At 31.8% G+C, this 24088-nt stretch overlaps 4 protein-coding genes across 7 annotated transcripts; 2 read left to right on the forward strand and 2 right to left on the reverse strand.

Moving 5' to 3' along the window:
* Positions 1-6118: 6118 nt before the first annotated feature.
* LOC114190928 (E3 ubiquitin protein ligase DRIP1-like) lies at positions 6119-10063 on the forward strand. 2 transcript variants are annotated; one of them, XM_028080006.1, is made up of 8 exons: positions 6119-6344; positions 6515-6745; positions 7594-7693; positions 8111-8507; positions 8664-9058; positions 9141-9191; positions 9569-9641; positions 9741-10063. In XM_028080006.1, exons 2-8 carry the CDS (start codon positions 6631-6633, stop codon positions 9900-9902), a joined length of 1293 nt encoding a protein of 430 aa, XP_027935807.1. In that variant the 5' UTR covers positions 6119-6344; positions 6515-6630; the 3' UTR covers positions 9903-10063. The 2 variants fall into 2 exon arrangements, with proteins under 2 accessions (XP_027935807.1, XP_027935806.1); XM_028080005.1 differs by having other exon boundaries at positions 8111-8501.
* A 2162-nt stretch (positions 10064-12225) lies between these two features.
* Positions 12226-13264, reverse strand: LOC114190345 (PRA1 family protein D-like). Its single transcript, XM_028079188.1, has one exon. The coding sequence runs from the start codon at positions 13084-13086 to the stop codon at positions 12577-12579; it is 510 nt and encodes a 169-aa protein (XP_027934989.1). The 5' UTR covers positions 13087-13264; the 3' UTR covers positions 12226-12576.
* Positions 13265-17075: 3811 nt separating this feature from the next.
* LOC114191581 (basic 7S globulin-like) lies at positions 17076-18670 on the forward strand. The gene has a single exon (XM_028080832.1). The coding sequence runs from the start codon at positions 17166-17168 to the stop codon at positions 18480-18482; it is 1317 nt and encodes a 438-aa protein (XP_027936633.1). The 5' UTR covers positions 17076-17165; the 3' UTR covers positions 18483-18670.
* Positions 18671-19172: 502 nt separating this feature from the next.
* On the reverse strand, positions 19173-23865 carry LOC114191579 (cryptochrome-1-like). Of its 3 annotated transcripts, none has more exons than XM_028080829.1 (6): positions 23425-23865; positions 22513-22966; positions 21677-21898; positions 20817-21523; positions 19591-20248; positions 19173-19472 (listed from the first exon to the last, which is right to left on the reverse strand). In XM_028080829.1, the coding sequence occupies exons 2-6, from the start codon at positions 22820-22822 to the stop codon at positions 19462-19464; spliced, it is 1908 nt and encodes a 635-aa protein (XP_027936630.1). In that variant the 5' UTR covers positions 22823-22966; positions 23425-23865; the 3' UTR covers positions 19173-19461. The 3 variants fall into 3 exon arrangements, with proteins under 3 accessions (XP_027936630.1, XP_027936631.1, XP_027936632.1); XM_028080830.1 differs by having other exon boundaries at positions 23511-23864; XM_028080831.1 differs by lacking the exon at positions 23425-23865 and adding an exon at positions 23082-23411.
* Between the last annotated feature and the right edge of the window lie 223 nt (positions 23866-24088).

A 24088-nucleotide genomic window follows, 5' to 3' on the forward strand; every position in this document is an offset into this window, starting at 1 on the left:
CAACATGTGGTTTTAAAACAAAATAGATACATCCAAAAACATAACAAATAGAGTCATCAGGTACATGACCATACAATTTTTCAAATGGAGACTAATTAGAATTATGTGAAGTTGGGATCCGATTCACAACATGAGTTGTTGTAAGAATAGTTTCTCCCAAAAGACACTTGGAACATTAGTAGATAAAAAGAATGATCTTGCAGTCTCAATAAGATGACAATGTTTTCTTTCAACAACCCTATTTTGTTGATGAGTGTCAATGTAGGAGGTTTGATGTATAGATCTATTAGAGGCAAGTAAAGTGGTAAAATTATTAGAAGTGTACTCACCCCCAAGTCACAATTAAATATTTTTATGGTAACAGAGTGTTGGGTATTTACAACGACATTAACATTTCTAAAAATCGTGAGATAATTATATTGATGTTTCATTAGATAGATCTAAGTAAAACAAGTAAAATTATCAATAAAAGAGACATAATATCTAAAATCATCAATAAAAGAGACATTATAAATATCATTTAATTTATAAAATTGATGAGAGATATCGAATAAAATACTTTCACTATAAATAATAAAAGATTTGAAAAATCGATAGGAATGTTAGTGATCAGTTTTCAACCCTAAGTTAAAATACAATATTAATATAGTAATGACGTTTGTAATTTACATACAGAGATTAAAATAAAGAAAAATATTTTATTTCTATTAATATATTATAAATGATATTAGATTAAATTATGTTTTTTATCTCCATTTTCATAAGAAAATATTAATTTGGACTCTTTTTTTATTTGTCTCAATTTGGTCTTTATTTTGAAATTTTTGATGCAATCAGATTTTTTCCATTAGTATTGTACTGACACGTTAAAGAAGTGTCACATGACAGTTTCGTAGTTTTTTTAAATTTTTTTATTTAAAAAATAAATAAATAAATTGACATGTGTAAAGTTGATGTTGTGCCACATGGTAATGACAGTGACAGTGCCACGTGTCACTGTCACCCCATGTGTCATTTTCTCATCTTAATTTGGTTCCTATATTTTAGTTTTGTCTAAATTTAGCTCTAATTTTTTTTAAATTGAACAATTTTGTTCTTTTCCAAATTAAGACAAATATATATATATATATATATATATATATATATATTATATTATACTCATATTTTTATTATAATTGAATTTTTTATTCAAATTGATATTTTTATTATATATTTTTAACAAAATTGAGTTTATTTAAATTTATATTTTACATTCGAATTTTTTTAATTGTTTTAGAAATTTAAATTTATTTTTTAAAATTATTTAAAATTAATTTAATATTTTACATTTGAATTGATATCTTGTTATTTTTAAACCAACTCAAACATTTGTATAAAAATTATTGCATTTTACACATTTTTAAAATATACAATTATATAAAATATAAATTCAAATAAAAAATAATATTAAAGTATGATGTAATAAAATATCATAACAAATAAAGTTCAATGTAAAATATAAGTTTTAAAAGACTTCAAAAAGTTGATAAATTATTTGAGATGCAATTAATAAACAAGTTTAACATATTTGTTAGTTGGAATTAATTTTTTTTTTAATTAACATTACTTACTATAAGTAACTTTAAAACAATTTTAAATAAAGTTCAATGTAAAATATAAATTTAAATAAACTTAATTTTGTTAAAATTATTTAATAAAAATATCAAATTTAATTAAAAAATATACCATTTATATAAAAATTAAATTTAGTTTCAATTTGGAGAGAGACAAACTTGCTCATATTTATTAAAAAATGAGATTAAATTGAAACAAAATAAAAATATAAGAAACAAATTGAGACCGAGGAGATGACACCTAGGGTGACAATGACATGTGGCACTGCCACCGCAACATCACACTGTCACTACCACGTGACATAATGTTAACTTGACACGTGACAAATTTTTAACTTTTTTAAAAAATTAAAAATTCAATAAAATCACAAACTGACACATGACACTTCTCTAACGTTGTTCGTACAATACTAACGGAAAAGACAACTTGATTACATTAAATTTTTCAAAATAGGGACCAAATTAATATTTTTCTATGAAAATAGAGATCAGAGGAATAATTTAACCATAATATTATATATATATATATATATATATTATGAAATAAACATTAAATACAAAAAAAATTGTTAAATATATAATAGTGTCATTATTAAATACATAATAGTGTCATTATTAAATATTAATACATATAATTAATGTAGAAGAATATAATAATAAAAGAACTTCTACAGTCAAATAATAGAAAATTAGAAAAAACTTATAAAATACAGTGGTTTAGTTTTTGTTACATCAAGTCAAAATATTATATCAAAATAATATTTATACAAATAATAAATTTGATCTCAATTTAGATATTGATAATATTGTTCAATTCTAAAACAAAATTCAGATTAAATTTAATAAAAAGTAAATTTAAGAATTGAATCAAGTGAACAAAAAAACTCAAATAAAAACAAAAATACTACAAACTGATACACATTACATATTTATACAAATCTAAGAAAAATGACCTAATTTAAAAATTGAGACTTAATTAAAGAAAAAAAAAAGGACCACGTTGAATAAGATAAAAAAAAATAGAAACCAAAAGAGTATTTTAATCTTTATTTTAAACATTAATAAAATATCATGTATTTTAAATGAATTATATTATGACATTATAAAATATTAATTTACATTAATATATATAATTAATTTGTTTGTTTTTATAATAAATTTTTGGAATATTGTATTTAAATGTATATGACATGAGAATTTAAATAAGCAGTTGAATCATTTATTAAATGCATAGTAAAAATATTATATGAAAATTTTCTAGTAAGGACGGATGGAGAAGAATACGAAGACAAAGATGATAAGTATTGAGAGAAGAAACATATGATTAGTAATAGTAATAGGAATAATACCCTAAAGATTTAATTAGTCTAATTAATGTAAAGATGAAATTTAAGTTTAAGAAGTTGAACATTAAATACTATAAATATAAACAGTCTGTAGTTATAGTTTCAATCAATTTTTATCTGTCATCAGAATATGTTATAATACATTTGTTAATTAACTGTAGTTAAGATATTATGAGAAAAACTAATAATGATCAATTTAATGAGTTTTGGTTTTGGTGACATTTAATAAAGCTTCATGCATGTGATGTATAGTAACATAGAATTGAAAGAAAAAAAGTAGTCACAGTTATCATTATTTCATTATGAATGTTATGGTAAAAAAATAAAAGGGAGATTGAAAGTCATTTAATTAATAATTAACACTATAGATTATTTAAATTTGAGTGAAAAATAACATCATTTCAATCAGAAATATAGAATCTATCCGGTAAAATAGTTAATAACTCATTTCATTAATTTATAAATTTAATTAAACAAAAATATTTATAATTACTTTAGAGGTAATTTGTTTTAGAAAATTTCAATTTATAAATTACAAATTATAATTAGATTTTAGCTTATGAATATTTTTTGTCTTATATTTTAATATGTGCATGTATTATTATCTATTTACATATAAATACTTATGATAATGTTACATAAAAGTTAACATGGGACTATTTTATTATAGGTTGAATAAATTTTTAATCTTTTATACATTTACATATATAAAATTAATATTATAAATTAAAGTAATAAATGTAATTTAAATTTTAAAAAAACACATAATAACTAAATTTGGTTGATAATCATTATTAGATCAACTTATTTAAATAAAATAACTATATAAATAAAAAAATATACAACTTTTAAAAAATAAATAATAACTTTAATAAATTTACTTATTAAAAAATCTGGAATTATAATTATATAGAAATATTTTTATTTTAAAAATACAACTTTTCTTTAAGTAAAATTTATATAATTATACTTTCATATTTATTAACTAATTTATTATCTCATTTAGTAAACACTCATTATTAAATAAGTTACTTATTTATTGTCTTAGAAATACCTGGAAATTAGTTAATACTTTTTGAAGTATAAAATTCAAGCTGTGAGTGACCAAACAGATGAAGAAAAGGACGTCTAAGGGAGTCTTTGTCGTAATATTTCAATTAAAAAATAACTTTAATCAAAAATACCACGTGGAGTTATAGTTGAATTTTACACGTGGAGTTATGATCTTATAATATGAGTTTTACACGTAGAGTTATGGTCTTATAATATGAATTTTACACGTGAAGTTATAGTCTTATAATATGAACTTTGCACGTGCAGTTACAGTCTTATAATATAATTTTTACGCGTGTAACTGCTCTATTTATCTTATTATCGAGCTATATTTAGAAAGAAGAATCAACCTTGAAATTCGAGGAATTGATGCTAAATAATCATAAATTATAAATTACTGCATGTAAAGTTTGAAGTTTCTTGACCGAATAATTATCCATTATTCTTCTTTGTAATGGGTGTGAACAATTTACGGGTGATTCGATCCACGTTTTAAAATAAAAGTTCACACATCATAAATGGTTTAAAAAAAAATTGACAAGAAAATAACATGCATAAAACTAAAAAAAAAGTACAAAAGTAATAATATTTTCTTTGCGTATATTATATTATTTTATATTCATATCTAGAATATATTATCTTTATATTTATATTCAGAATATATTATCTTTAAATTTATCTTCTTTGTGTTTTTTATAATTCATTTCTTTGAATTTATAATCTTACATTTTTTATATCTTTTTTTATAATATATATATATATTATATAAAGTAGGTGAGAGTCTAATAATGCTTAGTGATTAGTGGTTTATTTAAGGCATATTTACACATTCAAACTATTATGTTCACTTCATAAAATAAATTTTTCAATCTAATTGAATTTTGAATTTTGGATCATAGGCATTCTCTCATTCTCAGTTCTGTTGATAATCTTGCAAGGTGTGTTGGTTTGAATAAAACAAAGGTTTGTGATGTGTCCTTCTTCTGTAATTAGTTTTATGCCTAAAAGTACATTTAGGAATTCATTTTTTGGTTCTCTCTAATTGAATCTTTTACTGTGCATTACATTTTTTCTCTCTGTTTCAATTATTGGGCTATGATCAATATATAACTAAAATCTTTGCAAACATGTTGTCTAATTTATAATAAGTTTGTGATATGCCACACAGTCATTATTACTAGAAAAATAACAATTAGATGCTTAAAAAGAACACACCTAATTGATAACTTTTTATAATAATAAAATAATATATATTAAAATTATAAATTAATATATATATATATATATATAATTAAATATTATTATTTTGATTGTAATATAGATTTTTTTTAAGTCATCTAAACATATCAGTACTCCATTTTAATACCTAAAGAAAGAGGTATTAGGAACTTTGCTTCTTGTACAACATTTTTCTGCAATTGATTTTTTCACTCACATTTTCTCCTTTTCTTTATTTTGTTATTTTGAAAAATGGTGGTTATAGGAGTAATTAGAGTCCGTGTATAGTTAATTTTTATTCATAAATGGTGTTTACACTTTGTCTGGTAGTTAAGAGGGAAGGAAAAGGGAATGTCAGGATAAACATTAAGGATTCATATTATTTTTGTTTTTCACACAAAATATCTTTATCATCATTTTTTTTTTACAAAGTATTCTCTCTTTATCAATTATTGTAAAATTTACCTCTTCCAGTATTTTTCACAAAATAATTTATGTAGTGTGCATCATATTCTCTCTAGTGTTCTTTTCTTTTATAATAAATGCATAACAGTTAGTCCAATAGGCAGTCAAAATAGTTGATTTAATATATATTTATAATAGAGTAGTAAAAAGCTTAAAATGTATTAATAATAATTAAGATTAATGAGGCACATTAATATATAGGGATTAATTATAGTTTGAAAGGAGTTTAGGTTAATATAAATAAGTAGCTTAATTATATTAATTCTTATTCAAAATAAAAATCTTAAATGTGTTATAGATTAGATAGGAATATAATCAAAAATATAAGAGTTGCCCTATAGAAGCATGTGTAAGAGGGAGATGATTGGTCTCTGATCCTATTTATACTGTATCATATGTGCCTCAAAACAGATCCCTCAATAACACAACCCTTCTGTCACACTAACATCATTCTCTCTATTCTCTTTCTCGAGCACACACATTCCCTCTCTCTCTCTCTCTCTTTCTCTCATACACATCAAACCATATATCACCACCGATTAGAAATCTTCAGCCATCAAGAAATAAATCCAACCACCATCACCATTGAACAAATCGAGCAAGACAACCTACGATACTCCAAGGATCTCACTTTTTTGTTTTCCTCCACGTATGTCAATCATCTCATAGTCGTCCCTTCTTCTTCGGATCATGCACAATTCTTGAAACCCTTTATTTATTTTTTCTCTAGAACTGGAATCTATTTTCCTTAATTTTGTCGCCGGTTTCTCGTTGAGAATGATGTAAAACTGGCGTGTTTTCATTTTTTGCTTCTTTCAGTGACATGCACCATGCTGGTTACGTGATAACGGAGGTGTTCGTCGTGTTTTCTTTGTTGTGTATGTTTGTTTACGAGTGTGTCATTCTCAGAGGCGATAGATATAAAGACAATAGCAATGGCGAAGGAACTCATGAAGGTCAACTTGAAGAAGCTCTCAGAAGCGGTGACATGTTATTTGTGCAAGAGATGGCTGAGAAACGCAGCCACTATAACAGAATGCTGTCATAGCTGTAAGTGTTTCCTTTTCTCTTCTACCTGTTTCTCTGTGCTCTTATGCTTTTTCAATTTATTTTTTTTTATGCTGGTGAACTAATTTCTTGTGTTTTTGTTTGTATTTTTTTTCCCTTTTATGTTTTTGGGAGATCTAATGTCTCATCTCTCTGATTTATGGTCAGCTTTTATAAAGTGACTTTATTGAAAAGGACAGAAAAACTCAAAATTCGTATAAACACTGAGTGTAAATTTTTTAGTCGTATCTAAATCAAAAATTTTGATTTTCGGCTAGGTTTTTATGTGATGTTTATCTATTGTGTCTTTAAAATAGATCGATGGTCGGTCATGGATCTTGAAATTTTAAAATATATTAAAAAGATTTTTAAAGTATTAAAAGATTTTATTTTTAATTTTATAATAGAGAACACTTCCAAAAAAACTCCATAGATAATCTGACCGGTGTCAACGCATGCATCAAGGATAGAGTTCTGGCAAAATGGCATACTGTATATTTTACATCATATTCTTATGCAGATGATTCAAAAAAATATATTTTTATAAAAATTACTGAGTTAAAATGTATAGACTTAACTATTTCTAAGTTTACATGTAAAGGAACAAGGTATGACTAATTTTTAGCGGTGAAATTAGCAAATATATATCTCTCTAAATAGTCAGCAAATTCACATTGTATCTGGTAATCTGAAAAATGATTCTTCTTTGAGAAATTTAGAAGGGTCCGCTAGAAACTATGCTCTAATATCTATCATAAAAACCTCCACTCATTGTTTTTTCTTTTCCATAAACATTTCTGTTTCCAAATCTGTATGCAAGTTGCAAGTCTAATTCTTGAGTTTTTCAACAGTTTGCAGGGAATGTATAGAAAAGAAGTTAATAGATGAGAAATTAAATCATTGTCCGGTTTGCAATACAGACTTGGGTTGTTCTCCACTCGACAAATTAAGGTAGTCACAATGAACATGGTACTTCCATATAGTGCTGGCAGATTGTTCTAATATTCTCTCTGTTTCAGTTGCTGGTGTCACATCATTCAATCATGGGTTGTAATTTGAATCATCACTATATGATTGTATTGTTAAAACAAATTTATTTTCCATGAAATTACTTGATCTTCAGTGTGGAACCAACCATACAGGGATCTACCAAAAAGTAAGGTTGTTTGTAACTAGTGAATGAGATATCTGATTGTTTGAATCAATGCATGCACTGAGAAAGAAAATTGATGTGATCAATTTTGCTTCTTCTTTTTCCCTGCTCTTATTTCTATTTGATGGTTGAAAATCTTGTTGTTTTCTTTTTCTCCTAGTCCTCGGAGTTTTCCTGCATTTTGCCTGACTTCTATGCTGTTTTGGGATGAACAGGTCAGATACTCGTAAGCAAGATTTGAGGGACAAAATTTTCCCACCTCAAGATTATAATGATGAGGAACCTGCCGATAAATTGGTAGAAAAAATAAAGAAGAATTTAGTTTTGTCATCACAACCCAATAGAGAAATATCCAAATCTGGTTTTAGAAAAGAAGCAGATCTTTCATCTCCCAAACCTGATAAAGTGGAAGATGCAAAGGAAGATGAAAAGCAGGGTGAGGCTGAATTTGGGGAAGAAGGTGCTACAATTGGATCCGCTAGAAGAGCGAAAGCTGCGGCAAGAATAAAATTTATCTGCCCTGCACAACCTTCAGGAAAAGAAAAGACAGAGGGTGATCAGCCTCGAGTTGAAACTTCCAGCGGAACTCTCAAAATCAGAATTCCGGTAAAGGTTACACATTTTTTCTTATCATGTAATCTTTATCAGGTTCTTCTTTCTTAATCCTCAGTGTGTCTCTCCTTTTAGGGAAGCTAATGTTATTTTGACCTTTTGTCTCTTAACTTCACATTTATGTTTTAGCACATGACTATTTCCTGTGATATGCAGAATCCTTCAAAACCAAACACTGAGTTAAGGAAAGAAAAGGCTGAAATGTTTGAGCCAGTAAAAAGCAAGGTGGGAGCTGGAAGAAAACGCAAGTCCCGTAATAATTCCACCATGCAAGAAAATGGTGCGACTTCAGTACCTGTGCACTCTAATGACGATGACCCTCAGGTTGGTATGGTCGAAATCGACAACCGTAGTCACAAAACTGATGGTAAGAAAAACGAGTCAATTCCTTCGAGCTCTGAATCAATGAAACCTATTGCGAGCATCCAAGAAAGAAGGCCAAAACTCTCGGAGGACTTGAACTTTCCAGCAGCAGCTGAAACTGATTCCGACAGTGAAAGCAGCAGAGAGTTTGGTCCAATCTGGTTCTGCTTACTTGCTTCGGAAGAGAAGTGAGATTACGTTTCATGGCCTATTTAACATTCATAATCATATTAATTCTTGAATATCTAACCTTTGAATTTTCTTATACAGTAACGGACTTGAACCACTGCCACAACTATCTTCGTGTTACCTACGGGTCCAGTGAGTTCTATATTCCTATTTTCTGTTGAGTTTTTTTGTTGGCTGGTTTTTTAGTGCTTGAATGAGCTTGCCATGCCATGCTTGGAATAATGGCTTATCTGGCTGCTGTTGAATTGGTAAAAAGCTGTTTCTGTATATTCACTTTTATATGCTATAAACTATATTTTCACTGTCCTCCTCTGGCATCCCTTTATCCATATAAGTTCTTGTGTGATTCTGTATATGTGCCATATGATATCACTCTCATTCCTTATCCATCTACATTGTCAATTTTGGTTTCTCAGACATTTTTGTGATTATATTTATCTTTCTTATCAAGCACAAACTGGTATGGTATAACTGGTAACTTCCACAAATAAATCTTTAAATCATTACAGGGATGGCAATGTGACCGTTTCCTATATAAAGAAGTATCTGGTGAAGAAGCTCGGTCTTGCAAGTGAAAATGAGGTAAATTTGTTGTCTCTTTTTGTTGAAGCTTACACCTTAGTGAAACAATGTATAGCTATTTTTCAGAAGCTAATTGGTTTTTCTGGTTTACACTTTCAGGTGGAGATCTCATTATATGGGCAACCTGTTTTATCTTCATGGAAACTGAACAGCTTAGTAGACATGTGGTTGCGAGCAATGCCAAAGAATGAGATTGTGACAACTTTTGGAAGTTCAGCCAAGGATTTTATTATGGCTCTTTCGTATGGTCGAAAGGCTTAACACCTCAAACTACCCTCCTTGGTCTTAGAGAATGTTTATTATTTTTATGTCTATTAGAAGCACCTAGCTTTTTTTATTGAACATTTGCGGTATATACATTATACCCTTGAGTTTACTATAGATTTTGTTGTTTATTGGAATTAGATTTTCTTTTTATGCTATGATCCTTTTTATATGTTTCACTTATTTTTCATTTCTCCTGTGTTTGTTATTGCTTCTTTGGCTATCCACAAGAAAATATGAACCTTTTCAAAGTATATCCTATTCTTTTAGCGTGTTGATAGAAGTAAAGAGAGATGGATAAAAAGATAATGGAAGGAAAAAAATGAGTACATGTGATAAGAAGAAAAAGTAGAGAAAAAGTTAAGGGGAAAATAAATGCACGACAATAATAATAATATATAATAATAATAATAATAATAATAATAAACAATAATTTTTAGAAAATATGCATTACGGATCTCGCAGGCATTCAATGATGGTGCGAATGTGATTGTGCTTTTAGCAGTAGATTTACAAAATATATCGCAAGTTATGTTATAGAAAAAAAAATACAAGTATAAATAATGATATGATGGGAAAAATAATAAATGTTTATCAAATGTTGTGTTTATATCATTAAATGTTGTATTTATATTATTAAATGTTGTATTTATTTTATTACCACTTACCGATATTGTTAGTTTGGCAACCAATAATTTTTTCATGAAAAATGATTTATTCAAACTCCTCGGGATACATACAAATCCCCTCAGAGGGAAAGACACAGGAAAAAAAAAAAAAGGGAAAGTGATGGATAGTTAGATTAATTGATCATGAGAGATGGATATAAAAGAATAATATAGAAGTCAGGGTGTGCAAGAAAAACAGATTATTTAGGGGGTGAAAAGATTAAACAATGGTTCAGAGTTAACAAGAGGAGTAAAATCGTAGTAGTGTGTAGATTTAAGAGTGAAGTTTAAAATGAAAAAAATTATGTCTTCCATTATCATAACAGTTCAACCAACTCAAACGTGAAAGATATCAACTAATTTAATACCTGTTGGCGAGTAAAAACATATGTTAAATAACTGACTACTCAAAAAAGTATTTTAAGTTCAATTTAGTTTGTATTATTATATTCTTAGCAGTAACCATTTAAATTTCTGAAACAAATTCACGTTCATCTTTATTTCTCAGATCTAACTTACAACCTTTTCCAGGACACACTAGAATTCCAAAAGAGGAATATCAATAACATTTAGGAGTAAGAAAGCAGAGAACTTAAAAGGGAATCAATATTGAGACAAAATTGCTTTTATAACTTTCTATTCTTCATTCTCGCAAGTGAAGAACAGATATTAGGCACGTGACACTGGCGTCTTGTTACTTTTGGATAATAATTGTAAACAATAGTTGCATTCATTTATTCTGTTGCTTAAAAGGGAGATATAAAAGAATGTTTGCAACAATACACTTTTGGAGTACTTTTCATACCCAAAAAATATGACATAGGCTAGATGCAAGGTCTATACTGATGCTACTATTCCAAATAGAGATATGCTGATGCTACTATTCCAAATAGAGATATGCTGCATGCAAAAAATCAGAGAATTCAAGCGTTTGAGAAATTTTAATTAATTAAATTCCAAACTTACCGAATAAAAACAAAATGGAAGACATACAATTTTTGTTCTCTCCTGAAAAAGAGCAGAACCTAAAATTCATCAAAGAGAATTTGAATGTTCATCCTCTTTGAAATTTTTATTTACTTTGCAGGCTACTCGATAAAAGTAGAAATTTCGTGAACTTGTCCCATGACAAAAGTTCGTCCGAGAATTGCAAGTAAAAACAGAGGAATACTTCTGTAGAATAAGAAAATTTGCAGAACTGTACAAAAGAAAGTTAAGTAGCAAGTGCACAACAAAAAGTTTACACCAAAGATCTAGCGCATGATATATCTAGTTTGCAGAATTGATTTTGCAAGCAATTAATTCACAGGACAACTCTTCTGAGAACATCATCATACTATGGTTGATAAAGAAACAAGTTCACAATAAGGGTGCAATAAACTATAGCAAATGCTGTCAACAAATGCTATACACAAGCTTGGTGAAATATATCCCACACTCAACAGTAATACCAGTTTATAGGACATTTGGATTCCCATTTATACATTCATGGAGATTACAAATTGTGGCGAAATACAGTTCCATTGTTGATAGCTAGTTCTAACACAATGAAGGAGACTTTTATAATGCAAAAGAAAATCCATACAAACCCTAGGTTCCACCCAAAAAACCTGCAAATCATTCAGGCACAATTATGCAAGTGAAATTGAAGATTACCAACACTTCGATGCAGAAGTTAGGTATTGCTGTACTGTGTTTCAATAAAAATTGGCGGGTTTTAAAAGAAAAACTAGACTAGTAGCAGAAACAGTTACAAGAACTACACTTAAATTGTCCTCAGATGATGCATTATTTGTGCTTGCTTTCAGTTCAACCTAGCACATGACAGGGCAAAGTCGTATAGAAACCCTATGATAACGAGGATAAATCCCCAGCAGCACACCAATTACGGGGATCTTTCATCCAATGACAAGGCAAATTTGATACAATGAATGTAGCATACATGAATAATGGGTGATTGTTAGTGAATTGTACATCAGAATTGAGAAATGGAAAAGGAGAAATCAAACAGGTACATAGGCACCAGAGGCGGGAGTGTCACCAAGCATATGGCCGTAGGGGGAATCTTGATCGTCCCCGATAAGGCCGTCCGTGCTCCGGAGCACCCCGTGCAGGAAAACCACCAGGGCCTCAATTAGGACGGCAAGAAGAAGGTTGAGCCAGGCGGCGGTAGCGAGGAGTGCGACAACGGTGAGAAACGCGAGTGGGAGGATTGCGAGGGGGAAGTCATCGCGGGAGAAGTAGATGAAGTACCAGGCGGCGGAGAGGAGGAGGAAGAGGAGGAGAGGGAGTGGGTTGGGGAAGAGGGTGAGGAGGAAGATGAGGAAGAGGAGGACGGCGTAGTTGAAGAGGAAGTAGGTCACGTTGTGGGCGAGGCGTGTGGTGGCTTCGGAGACGGAGGACGGGAGGGTGAGGGCGAAGAGGTCAAGAAATACGCGCCATGGGCGGCGCGTGGAGGCAACGTTTTGAGTTGCTTCCTTTATGTTGGCGAGTGTTTCCGCAGAGAGCAACATTGTTGTGTGCAGCAGATTGATGGAATTTGGAAGGAAGAAGAAAAGTTGCGGTGTGTTTGGGGGATTTGGATTTTGAATTAGAATCAAGAGAGACCAGTGAGTAGTGAATGAGTCGTCGATGGAACCAACCAAGACGAAGTTTCTTTACCAAGACAAAGTTTCTTTCTCACTCCCTTCTCTTACAATTGGGCCCTCTTGGCCCAACTAACTATCACAACCACCTCCAGAAGTAATTGCTTCTTCCACCTCATTTTTCTCCTTGCACCTTTTCCGTTATAGTTTAATAATATTTTCTTTTAAGAAATACTAACACTGTCCAGAAATATTTTCATAAATATATTAAAAATGATGAAAATAAATAAATAAATAAAATGCATTTGAAAGTATTTGGTTGGATCCCTGAAGGGATAGCAAAAGTACATGGAGAGAAGCGCAGAAGAAAATGACGCCCTGGCACAAGTTATCAGAAATCTGCTCTGGAGCAGGAGGCGGTTAAAAAGGACATGCTCCACCGCTTCACGTGTTCATGCCCATCTCAGACACAAAACTACCCAATAAATAATTAACAACCCATATTTGGAAAATTTTCAAAATTTATGGTTTCAAGACTAGTATTCCAAAATATATAATTATTTTGAAAACATTATTTTATAATAATCAAATTTAATAAATATTTCAAAAGAAATAACAATTAATTTTAATTCTGAAAATAAATTTTTATTTTAAAATTTATGCTTCAAAATTTTTTAAATATTTTTTATATCTTTTTGACATACCCACTTTATTATATTCGCATTTTATTTTATTTTTTAAAGACTTAGATAATATGTCATAAGTTTTAATAATTATTTAGGGGTGTATTATCAAATCCAAGAAAATTTGTTAACGTACATTTGCATTTTGCAATCACGAAACTTAATTAGTTATGTAATCTCATTAACAAATAAGAAAAGTGAAGCACTCCACGGCTCTTTATTTTTCAAACAAAAGCATTAGAGATATAAGGCCATTTTATTAGTAATTATTTCTTGAAAAAGTTTTTTTTTTTATTAAAATAAATAGGTCTTCATTTTGACATGTTTAACTAGTTTGTTATTTCAAGTTTTTTTGAAAGGGAAATTTTATTGACTTGGATGATTTTTTTTCTTAAAAACGTCCTTACGTTGCAGATATTGAGGAATGCTATTAGCATATCATTAGCTACATAAAAATGTGATTAAATTCTTTAGTTGCATTCCGTGAACAAATTCTAGAGATTGCAATCTGTAAAAGGTGTCTACATCAATTTTGTCATGTAAAGTTGGACAAAGACCCACACATTAATTAAAAATGTTTTCCAATGTCTTCTCTGTATAAAGTTGAAATGTTGACTTATACGCTTTCAATAATTAACTCATCAAGATTTACCATCTATACAAGCCTTTTTATTAATCAGATTTTTATTATAAATAAATATAAACACTTAACTGTCATGATGACACGTGTCTCATCCTTATATCACTCTTGCATGGTTAGAGGGTTAGACCAGTTAAAATGAATTATAATTGTCAACTTTATATAAATATTTGGAATAAATACAACTTTGTATAAATGTACAAAATACAAATTTTAAAAAAATATATATCAAAGTCACATTTATTAACTTAATGTCATTTTTATTTGACTTTTAGTATTTTCTGTTAATGTAGTTTTTGTGAATATATGAATCTTTAATATGTCTTAACTTTATTTATATAAATAAAGTTATAATTTAGTTTTTTTTAGGATTGAAAAAAAAATTGTAATTTTTTAATTAAGTGAGTCACCTTGTTTAACCCACTAATTTGTGTTGGATTGAACCGGGTTCGATTTTTTTAAATTTATTAACAAGTGAGTTAGGTTAAATTGATTCACTAAATAACCAATTTGTGCTATTTCGGGTTAGGTGACTTGTTTTGACAAGTGTACGTGTGGTGGCAAAGTGAATGAAACTTAATGATAAACAAGTAAATTTTTAAATAATTCATAATTTTTTTATTGAAGTAAGTCATAATTTTACTTTTTATATTCTCTCTTATATTAGTAAATTGAGACTTAATGGTACAAAAAAACTTAAATTAGTCACAAATAATTTAATGTCTAATTGAAAGATTACATCACTCTGTACCTCACAAACCACCTTTTATCTTATCTCTACCACCATTACTGAAATAAACTCACATAATTTGGTCTAACTCTTGTATCTTTATCATTTAAGTAGACTTTAAATCTATTTTAACTTCACAAAACTAACTTGTAATATAAGATTTGTACTCACTTATATATTATGAAATTGTTTTATCTCTAATCGATATAACATTTTCAACATTTTTTCTTACACTAAAGTATATACATTTTATACATGAAATTATATACTAATAAATTGTCTGATAACAGTTTGAATAACAGGTGAAACAATCAATCCAATTTTTACTATAATAAACTCTAAACCATAACTTTAATATTAAATTAAAAATGAATTTTAAATTTAAATCAATCTCAAAAAACCAACTAATATAATAAAATTTACAATCACGAATTATATGTATAATACATGAGATTGTCTTATCCATCTGATGCGGACTTTCAATATCCATCTTACCATACTCAGAATCTAATTTCCCCAAAATATGTTACTCTTCGACGACTCCATACATTCATGCTCCAAAATCAAAACAAATAGCTGTCAAGCACAAAAAATAGTCTTCCATTTTTGATTTTTTTTTTTGTCTTCATGTTAGACAAAAGAAAACTTGAATTGTATTTTACCTGTACAATGCCCCAAAATTGAATAATGGGAAAACAGGAGAGACAAAAAGTAATAGATACCAGGACTTTGAATTTATAGCAGTGTTTCTTGAAAATATATAGTATAAAAACAAAGATATATAACTATAAATCATTAAAGCATGTATTTAGGCTTTTTTGTATTTCTGGGTTTTTTTATCATCAATATGTAAAATAGGGTTGTTGAATTTTTTTTTCTAAAAATGGGTTAAGTCGTCCTGCAACATTAAAGGTGAAGTCGTCCTCACTCCAATCAATTTCATTTTTTTTTAAAGTGATGTCGTTAGGACAGAAGCCAATTTTTGCATACTTAAAAATAAAGTCGTTATTCTATATAACGACTTCAGCTTTATTTATTTTTTTCTTTTAACATAACAGTTTTATTAAAGTATGGATTTTTATGTTATTTAACCAACCGTACAATTGGACCAAACCACTCATTCATCAATTACTTTCAGGTTTTATTATAGAAACTTGAACCCAACACAAGTAACTAAAATCGGTTTGCATAATGTTATAAAAAAAAACATAAAGACGATTTCACTGTGCACATGTTTAAAAACCAAACTGATAATTCATGATGACATCTCTTTTCTCAAAAAAAAAAAAACAACGGTTAGGGAGAGGACGACTTCACCTTTAATGTCGTCCTCCCATGAAGATTTGATTCTATTTTGCAAAAAAAAAATTGAAGGACCTTTTTTATAAATTTAAATTAAAATGAATCCCGAATTAAAAAAAAAAAACCATGTATTTACAAGTATTTGAATTTCATCCCACTGTAGCTTATATCTAAAATGTATACAAAACTAAAGTAAACATGTTACACGTAAACTTAAATGCATAATAATTTTGTTTATAAACTTATTTAGATATAAACCTATGCATCTTGATCTAACTAAGGATCAAATTTAGTATTTGTGTATTAAAAATTAAATCATCCTATATCTCATACAACAGTTTCGGTGTGGTGATGTGAACTTATTACCAGAGGCATCCAAATCCCAATATCATCATAGGAAAGAAGTTGTGGAGATGTCTGAGTCTGCGATTGCATCAACTCAGTTGCCACCTTTGACAGTGACACGCGTTATTTACTAACAGATCTGTGTGCTCAACTTTCTGAAACTCATCCAAAAGTGAAGAAAAGTCAAACATGAAAAACCTATATAAGTAGGTACCAATCCCTCTCCCTAATATTCACATAACTAAAACGTTTCCCTTTTATCTCTATCTTCACGTCTCTTCTATACATCCTTGCTTGCCTTGTTCCGATGGCAGCCTCTGCTAAACTCTTATTTTTGTCCTTTCTTACGTTGTTCATCTCCTCCTCCATAGCTCGAACCTCTTACAGACCAAAAGCACTTGTTCTTCCTGTCACCAAAGATGATTCGGCCTCTGTTCCTCAGTATGTCACCCGAATCGAACAAAGAACCCCACTTGTGCCGGTGAAGCTAACCGTTGATCTTGGTGGTGGTTACTTTTGGGTCAACTGTGAAAAGGGCTATGTCTCATCCACATCTAAACCTGTCCGCTGTGGCTCCGCTCAGTGCTCACTGTTCGGGTCGCACAGTTGCAGTGGGGAGAAAATTTGCGGTCGCTCTCCTAGCAACACCGTAACTGGGGTCTCCACATCCGGTGACATTCATGCTGATGTTGTTGCTACCAATTCCACTGATGGAAACAACCCTGTGAGGGTGGTTTCTGTGCCCAAGTTTCTCTTTATATGTGGATCAAATGTTGTCCAAAGAGGCCTTGCTAATGGTGTTACAGGCATGGCTGGTCTCGGCAGGACTAAAGTTTCCTTTCCTTCTCAATTTGCCTCAGTTTTCAGCTTCCCCAGAAAATTTGCCATTTGCTTGAGTTCCTCCACCATGACAGATGGTGTTATGTTTTTCGGTGATGGCCCTTATAATTTTGGTTATTTGAACGAGGATCTCTCCAAGGTTCTCACTTTCACCCCTCTGATCACAAACCCTGTTAGCACTGCTCCTAGCTCTTTCATGGGGGAACCGTCGGCTGAATACTTCATTGGGGTGAAATCTATAAGAATTTCTGAGAAAGATGTCCCCTTGAACAAGACCCTTTTGTCTATAGATAGAAATGGCGTTGGTGGGACTAAGATTAGCACCGTTAATCCATACACTGTGATGGAGACCTCAATTTACAAAGCTGTGTCTGAGGCCTTTGTGAAAGCAGTTGGAGTCGCTACTGTTGCACCGGTGGCTCCATTTGGGACTTGCTTTGCGAGCCAAGACATTGGGTCAACGAGAATGGGCCCGGCTGTGCCTACCATAAATCTGGTGTTGCAGAACGAGAAAGTGGTGTGGAGCATCATCGGTGCAAACTCAATGGTGCGGGTAGATGATGTAATTTGCTTGGGCTTTGTGGATGCTGGATCAGGCCCAAGTACAGCCCAAGTTGGATTTGTGGTGGGTGGTTCTCACCCAATGACTTCAATAACCATTGGAGCACATCAGTTGGAGAACAACTTCCTACAATTTGATTTAGCAACCTCAAGGCTTGGCTTCAGCTCGCTCTTCTTGGAACATACCAACTGTGCCAACTTTAACTTTACCTCTTCTACTTAGAAATTTGTATTGTAGTAGGTTAAGATCAATGTGTGTTTAGACGAGGTGATGAATAATAAGTGAGGTTATCTTGCCTCCAAACTTAATTGCCTTAAAGAGCACGTTGTTTCATCATTTTCATCTCTACTACATCATTACCGTTGTTATAAAATGTAAGGTTTCACAATCAGTGATCATTACTTAGCTTATATGGGTGATTGTTTCAATCAAATAGCTAACTGTTGGATACAAGTTACATGGTGTCGGTTTGTGATTTGAAGTGAGAAAAATCTCACATTGGAACAACTAGAGAAAAAAAATTGTTGTTTAATAACCTTAACTGTGCAATAAACATGAACTAGCTTTTGGATTAAGTCGAGTCCAATCCCAGTTATATATAACACGCTTCATTCATGTCAACACTCCTCCAATCTAAAATCTCATAACTAGCATTCACAAGATTTTCAGCATCAAGTGTTTTTTATTGAAAGGCACGAGATCATTTTTCTTGCTCTAGATTTGTGTTATCACAAGGAAACTACTGAACCATTAAAAAAGGGAAATATATCAATAGTGTGTCAACTGACAAAACTTTTAATTGCGCATGATTGAATTAAATTCTAACAAGATTAAGAAAGGTTTTACTAGTTTTCCGGTTATGGTTTTATCACATTTCGGAAAATATTGTGTAATTGCGAAAAACAAAAAGGCTTGAGTAACACGAATAAAATTAAAGTAATGTTTTGTGTAGAGTATTTGTTGATATAGCTAGTAACTACGAGATTGTCAGAATGCTTTTGGACCGGCCAATCGCACAAGTTCATAATATACAATGTTCACTGTTGTTTTAATCCGTGTTCTTCTTGTTGGATTTCATAACCTATTACACAACTCATTCATAGCATATGCTAAACAAACTGCAGGTCTCAGATATGCCACAATTTTCTTCCCGTGAGTCCTGCAGCTGCTACTGGATTTATCAACAAGAACAACATTAATTTCACATAGCTCCTGCATTGAAACTCTCATTTATTAGTAGCACGCAAAAAGCCAACAAAGTTGCAAAGAGAACATCATTGTAAATCGGTTTAATTTCTTTTCTCCGTTGGAAATGTAAGAATATACTTACCATCTTTGCTAGAACTCTGCTCCATGTCAATCTGTTCTTGCCATGGCCACTTTAGATTTGAGGATGAGGAACACTGCTGTGGAACTGAAAATGAATATGAGCTTGTACTGGTACACTGCTTCTTGCATGATGAAGAATCAGCTGTGGAGCAAATTTCTTGATCAATGCCTGACATCCCAGTATCTTTGTTATGATTTTGAGAGTTATCCTGGTTTTGCCCCTCCTCTACCACACAATTTGGCCTCTTACGAGTAGGAGGGTGGTCTTTCTTGGAATCCGGTAGTGCTGGCACCTTCTGATCATTAGCAGAAACAGTAGCACACGGAGCCTTTTCCAGAAAGACAACTTTTGGAGTGTCCAAGTTTTCAACACTGTTAGTGTTGTCTACAACAACTTCATCCCTTGGTTCGGTGCCAGCAGCTTTTGCTGCTGCCTCAGATTCCCACATCTTAAATATAGCTTCAGTGAGTCTTTCTCTGGCCAAATCTACATCAATCATTGGCTTTGGGTAATTTTGACCCAACTCAACTCCTGATGCTCTAAGCACAGTAAGTGGTGCATCCCAGGGATGATGGATCCACTCAGTTGGCATTCTTGCCAACTCAGGTAGCCATTGCCTCACATAGTCACCTTCTGGATCAAACTTGGCCCCTAGAATCTGTCACCAAAATTACAGATATGAGACTTCTTACTTTTAATTTTATTATTTTCTAACCTCTAAATGGGTACAATTTACTCCTTCTAGATGAAATGAAGTCAAAAGGGAGACTAATAGTTCTTCTTTCATTTTCCTCAAGGGGAAAAAGTAATAACAGATCAGTTGAATATGCATCTTAGCATAAGATAACTTTCTAACTATTAGGATTCCTAACCTACAAAATATTTAATAGGAAATGGAACCTAGAAAGTCATGAATGTTCAATGAGACTAAAAAGAAGAAAAAATCAAATGGACTTATCCTTAAGCTAATATTATTAAGTCATTCAAATGTTAAAAAAAATAAAATTAGATAAGGTATATGAGAGAGCAGTGTTACTATTTAGTGGATGTAATCAAACTTCTTAGATATCAAAAAATGGCGCATGAGGCAAGGAAACAAAAGAGCTTCGCTACAGTAAAAAACATGCTATTCCAGTTACTGATGATGTAGGTTATGTTAATTAAGTAACCTTGAAAGTGCATAAAAATTAAATTGTGGAGTATAAAATATCCCATCAGATTGATACCTCAGGATTGTCCAAGCGCTCAAGCTCATGACCATCTGGTAAACCACCTGAGATATACTGCCAACCCAAGATATCACTTTCAAGGTCTGCATCCAAAAGTGTGTCCCAGAAATACTTCATCCCCCATTTCCATGGTAGAAGCAACATTTTGACAGCAAAACTTGAAACTATTACTCTTATTCTGTTGTGTATCCATCCTGTTGCCCAAAGTTCTCTCATTCCTGCATCCACCAAAGGATAGCCAGTCCTCCCTTGTCTCCAAGTCTTAAAGTTATCAGGATCAGGATCCCAAGGAAAAAACTTTAAGTGCCCCAGAAGCGCTCTCTCGTGAGTGAAGGGAAAGTTGAAACAAAGATAACGTGAGTACTCTCTGAGTCCAATGGCCCTGAGAAAAAGATTTACACTTTCTTCACCAACACTGTTGCCTTCATTTGTCCATAGTATTTGCTTCATACGTGTCACTTGAAAAACCTTCCTCACGCTCAATTCTCCAAAGTGAAGATATGGGGACAAGAGTGAGGTGGAGTCTCCACCTACCTTCAGCCTTTTCTTGGAGTAGTGAAGTAGATGCTGCTCCACAAATTCTGTTAAGGCCTTGTCGGCATTTCTCCAACCCGGCGACCATGCCCGTCCCAGTAACGCATTGCTTGGCTTTTCTAATTCGTTTTCAAGGTCCAGTTCCTCCACTGAACAACCCTCAACTTTTCCTGTGGTTGGTATGATGACAGAAGTTTATCAGATTGCAGCTAGTTTCTATAAGCATTGTCTTAACCTCTAGCAGTAACTTGATACCAATAATCATACTATCCAGAAAAGATCAAATCAAAGTAACATGAATTATGCGTATAGTCACATCATACCTTCAGCTGGAGTTAATTGCCACGGAGGAACAAGTGAAACAATATCCATTTGCTTGTGCAAGCATTTCTTCCAAAAAGCATCAAAGGTAGTGAAAGCACGTCCACTCTCAGTATATACTTCCCATGGCTCATACAACAGATCCCCATTGTAGCTTTGCACAGAGATGCCTTGTTCCACTAGTTTTTCTTTGATGTTGTGGTCACGGACAAGTGAAACTGGATCTGATAAAACATTCAGGGTAGAAATATCGATCAGCTAGTTATTTTGTTCATTATTTAGTAATCGTGTTCGTGCCAGTTAATTCTCAGGTCTCAACTAGTTAAGCTGCTATCTAAAAGACTAAATAATTAATATGAAAAACGAAAGAAAAATAGTAGTGCTAGATTAGAATGCTTGAAACAAGTAAAGCATAGAGTGCATGCATTGGTGTATCAACAGTCAACAAACAAAAATACAGATTTATTGCTAATTCTTCATGTTACCTGCTATATAATGACTTTTAATGTGTTATGACAAATAAGAATCAGTGTATATTTTTTTAAATTCTCCATATTGACAATCATGCGCCATTTTTCAGTAGCAGGTTATCAAACTGAAACACAACCAAAATAATAAGGGTGAGAAAACGCCTAAGTATCCTACCTTGAAGCTTATCCCTAAAGCTCCTCTAAAATATCAATAGAAAAAGCCTCCACTTGCTTCTTCAATTTTTGGAGATCCAAAACATTAAATGATACCAAACATATGATACGATGGCATGCACTTCAAAAATGACTAAAACATTTAAAATAGAAGGCTAAATCGACACCATCTACATTCTGACAGCAGCACTTACCATATAGATGGTTAAACACTACTTTTGTTGCTTGAATGGCCTTTATGCAGTCCAAAAGAGCTGTGACAGTACTATGGGTTTTGATGAACACAAGCCTGGTTCCAAGAGACTTCAGTGAGCGATCCAGGTGAGCAAGAGATTGCTTCAGCCACCACCTTGACACTCTTCCTGGATAAAATTGACCTTCCTCTTTAGGGCACCATATATAAACAGGGAGTACAGAGCCCTCCCTGGCAGCAGCAACTAATGCAGGATTGTCCTCAATTCTAAGGTCCCTCCTAAACCAAACAATAGTCCTGTTGTTACCCATATTGTACACTTCCAATTTTTCATGGCACAGCCAAAACTTTCAACCTCACACCATGTCAGAGTAACTTATCCACAAGTTACTCGTACCCAATTAAAGAATTACGAAGTTCGCCTCAACACTTGACGGTTCTCCTAATCAAGATCCCTGGCAAAAGAAGATATGTGAAAATTTAAGACAAGACAAGATATCAGATACAAAGGTTGGATCTGGATTTTTGCAAAAAACATAAAGATATCTATTAGCAGCATGAGATGAGAACCTCAAAATCACAGCCAAAGTGGACCAAGAAACAAGTAGCTTATCAGGATGTCCAACTTGGATGCCACTTTGCTTTGTGTTAGGTATCCAACCTAAATCCTACTCAGAGAACCCATCCCCACATGTCTCACTCACCAATTTAAAGACCAATTTAAAAATAACAAAAAGAAAAGAGGAAAATTTCCGATCGAGAAACAAAAGTGACTGAAGAATAATAAAGCTTGCAAAAGCATAAAAATCCACAAACCACCGAGTTGGAATATTCAAAACATTATATAAGAAAATAATCCTTCAATACAGAGATGAATAACTGGAAAGTTCTTCCAATTCATCCTCAAACACACCTTAAACTCGGACTATATGAGGAGGATTTCAAATACCCTTCAGCAGCTAGATATTTAATATTCATAACCCAATCATCAAAGTTTACCTGCACTAAATCAAATCAAATAAAGATCCGGCCTAAGTTACAGCTTAGCTAGAAATGAATAATAGAGGCCATTAAAGGAGGCAACAGTGATTGAATCATGGAAGTGTGTTGGGAGGGTTGGGAGGATCTGATTAGTGTGTGATCACGTGTGGAAGATCACAAGGTTTGTGCATTGATGAAAGTGGGAGACAGACACGTATGATTTAACAGAGACGAAAGGATAAGAACATTGAACATGTCACTAGGGTCTACCAGCAGCTTCCACAACTTCATCAAAATGGACCAAATTTTTACCACAACATCATAAAAATATCGTCAATAAATCCAAAACCTGGTGGGCGTAACAACAAAAGTTGTGCGTCGTGATTTGTAAAAGATAATCATGACATGGACTTCTGTTCAATATCAATGCAATGAAACCCAAATTATTTTTTCTTTGTTAAAGACATGTATGATTTACTTTGATCAGTGATGATGACACCGTTAATAAGAACTGTAACAAGATTTTTTTTTTTCTTGGGTACGAGGATACGTTAACTAGCTGCTGAGTGGAACACTAGGCAAGGAATTTTGTTGAG

This window comes from Vigna unguiculata, chromosome 7 (assembly GCF_004118075.2).
Source record: "Vigna unguiculata cultivar IT97K-499-35 chromosome 7, ASM411807v1, whole genome shotgun sequence".
NCBI classification, from domain to species: Eukaryota; Viridiplantae; Streptophyta; class Magnoliopsida; order Fabales; family Fabaceae; genus Vigna; species Vigna unguiculata.

Coding starts and splice junctions, on each gene's coding strand:
- LOC114190928 (XM_028080006.1), top strand. CDS start 6,631: ATGGCGAAGGAACTCATGAAGGTCAACTTGAAGAAGCTCTCAGAAGCG. Junction 9,192..9,568: donor TCGTGTTACCTACGGGTCCA/GTGAGTTCTATA, acceptor AAATCATTACAG/GGATGGCAATGTGACCGTTT. Junction 9,642..9,740: donor GTCTTGCAAGTGAAAATGAG/GTAAATTTGTTG, acceptor TTACACTTTCAG/GTGGAGATCTCATTATATGG.
- LOC114190345 (XM_028079188.1), bottom strand. CDS start 13,086: ATGTTGCTCTCTGCGGAAACACTCGCCAACATAAAGGAAGCAACTCAA.
- LOC114191581 (XM_028080832.1), top strand. CDS start 17,166: ATGGCAGCCTCTGCTAAACTCTTATTTTTGTCCTTTCTTACGTTGTTC.
- LOC114191579 (XM_028080829.1), bottom strand. CDS start 22,822: ATGGGTAACAACAGGACTATTGTTTGGTTTAGGAGGGACCTTAGAATT. Junction 21,899..22,512: donor AGTGTTTAACCATCTATATG/GTAAGTGCTGCT, acceptor ATGTTTTATCAG/ATCCAGTTTCACTTGTCCGT. Junction 20,249..20,816: donor AGCGCTTGGACAATCCTGAG/GTATCAATCTGA, acceptor TTTTGGTGACAG/ATTCTAGGGGCCAAGTTTGA.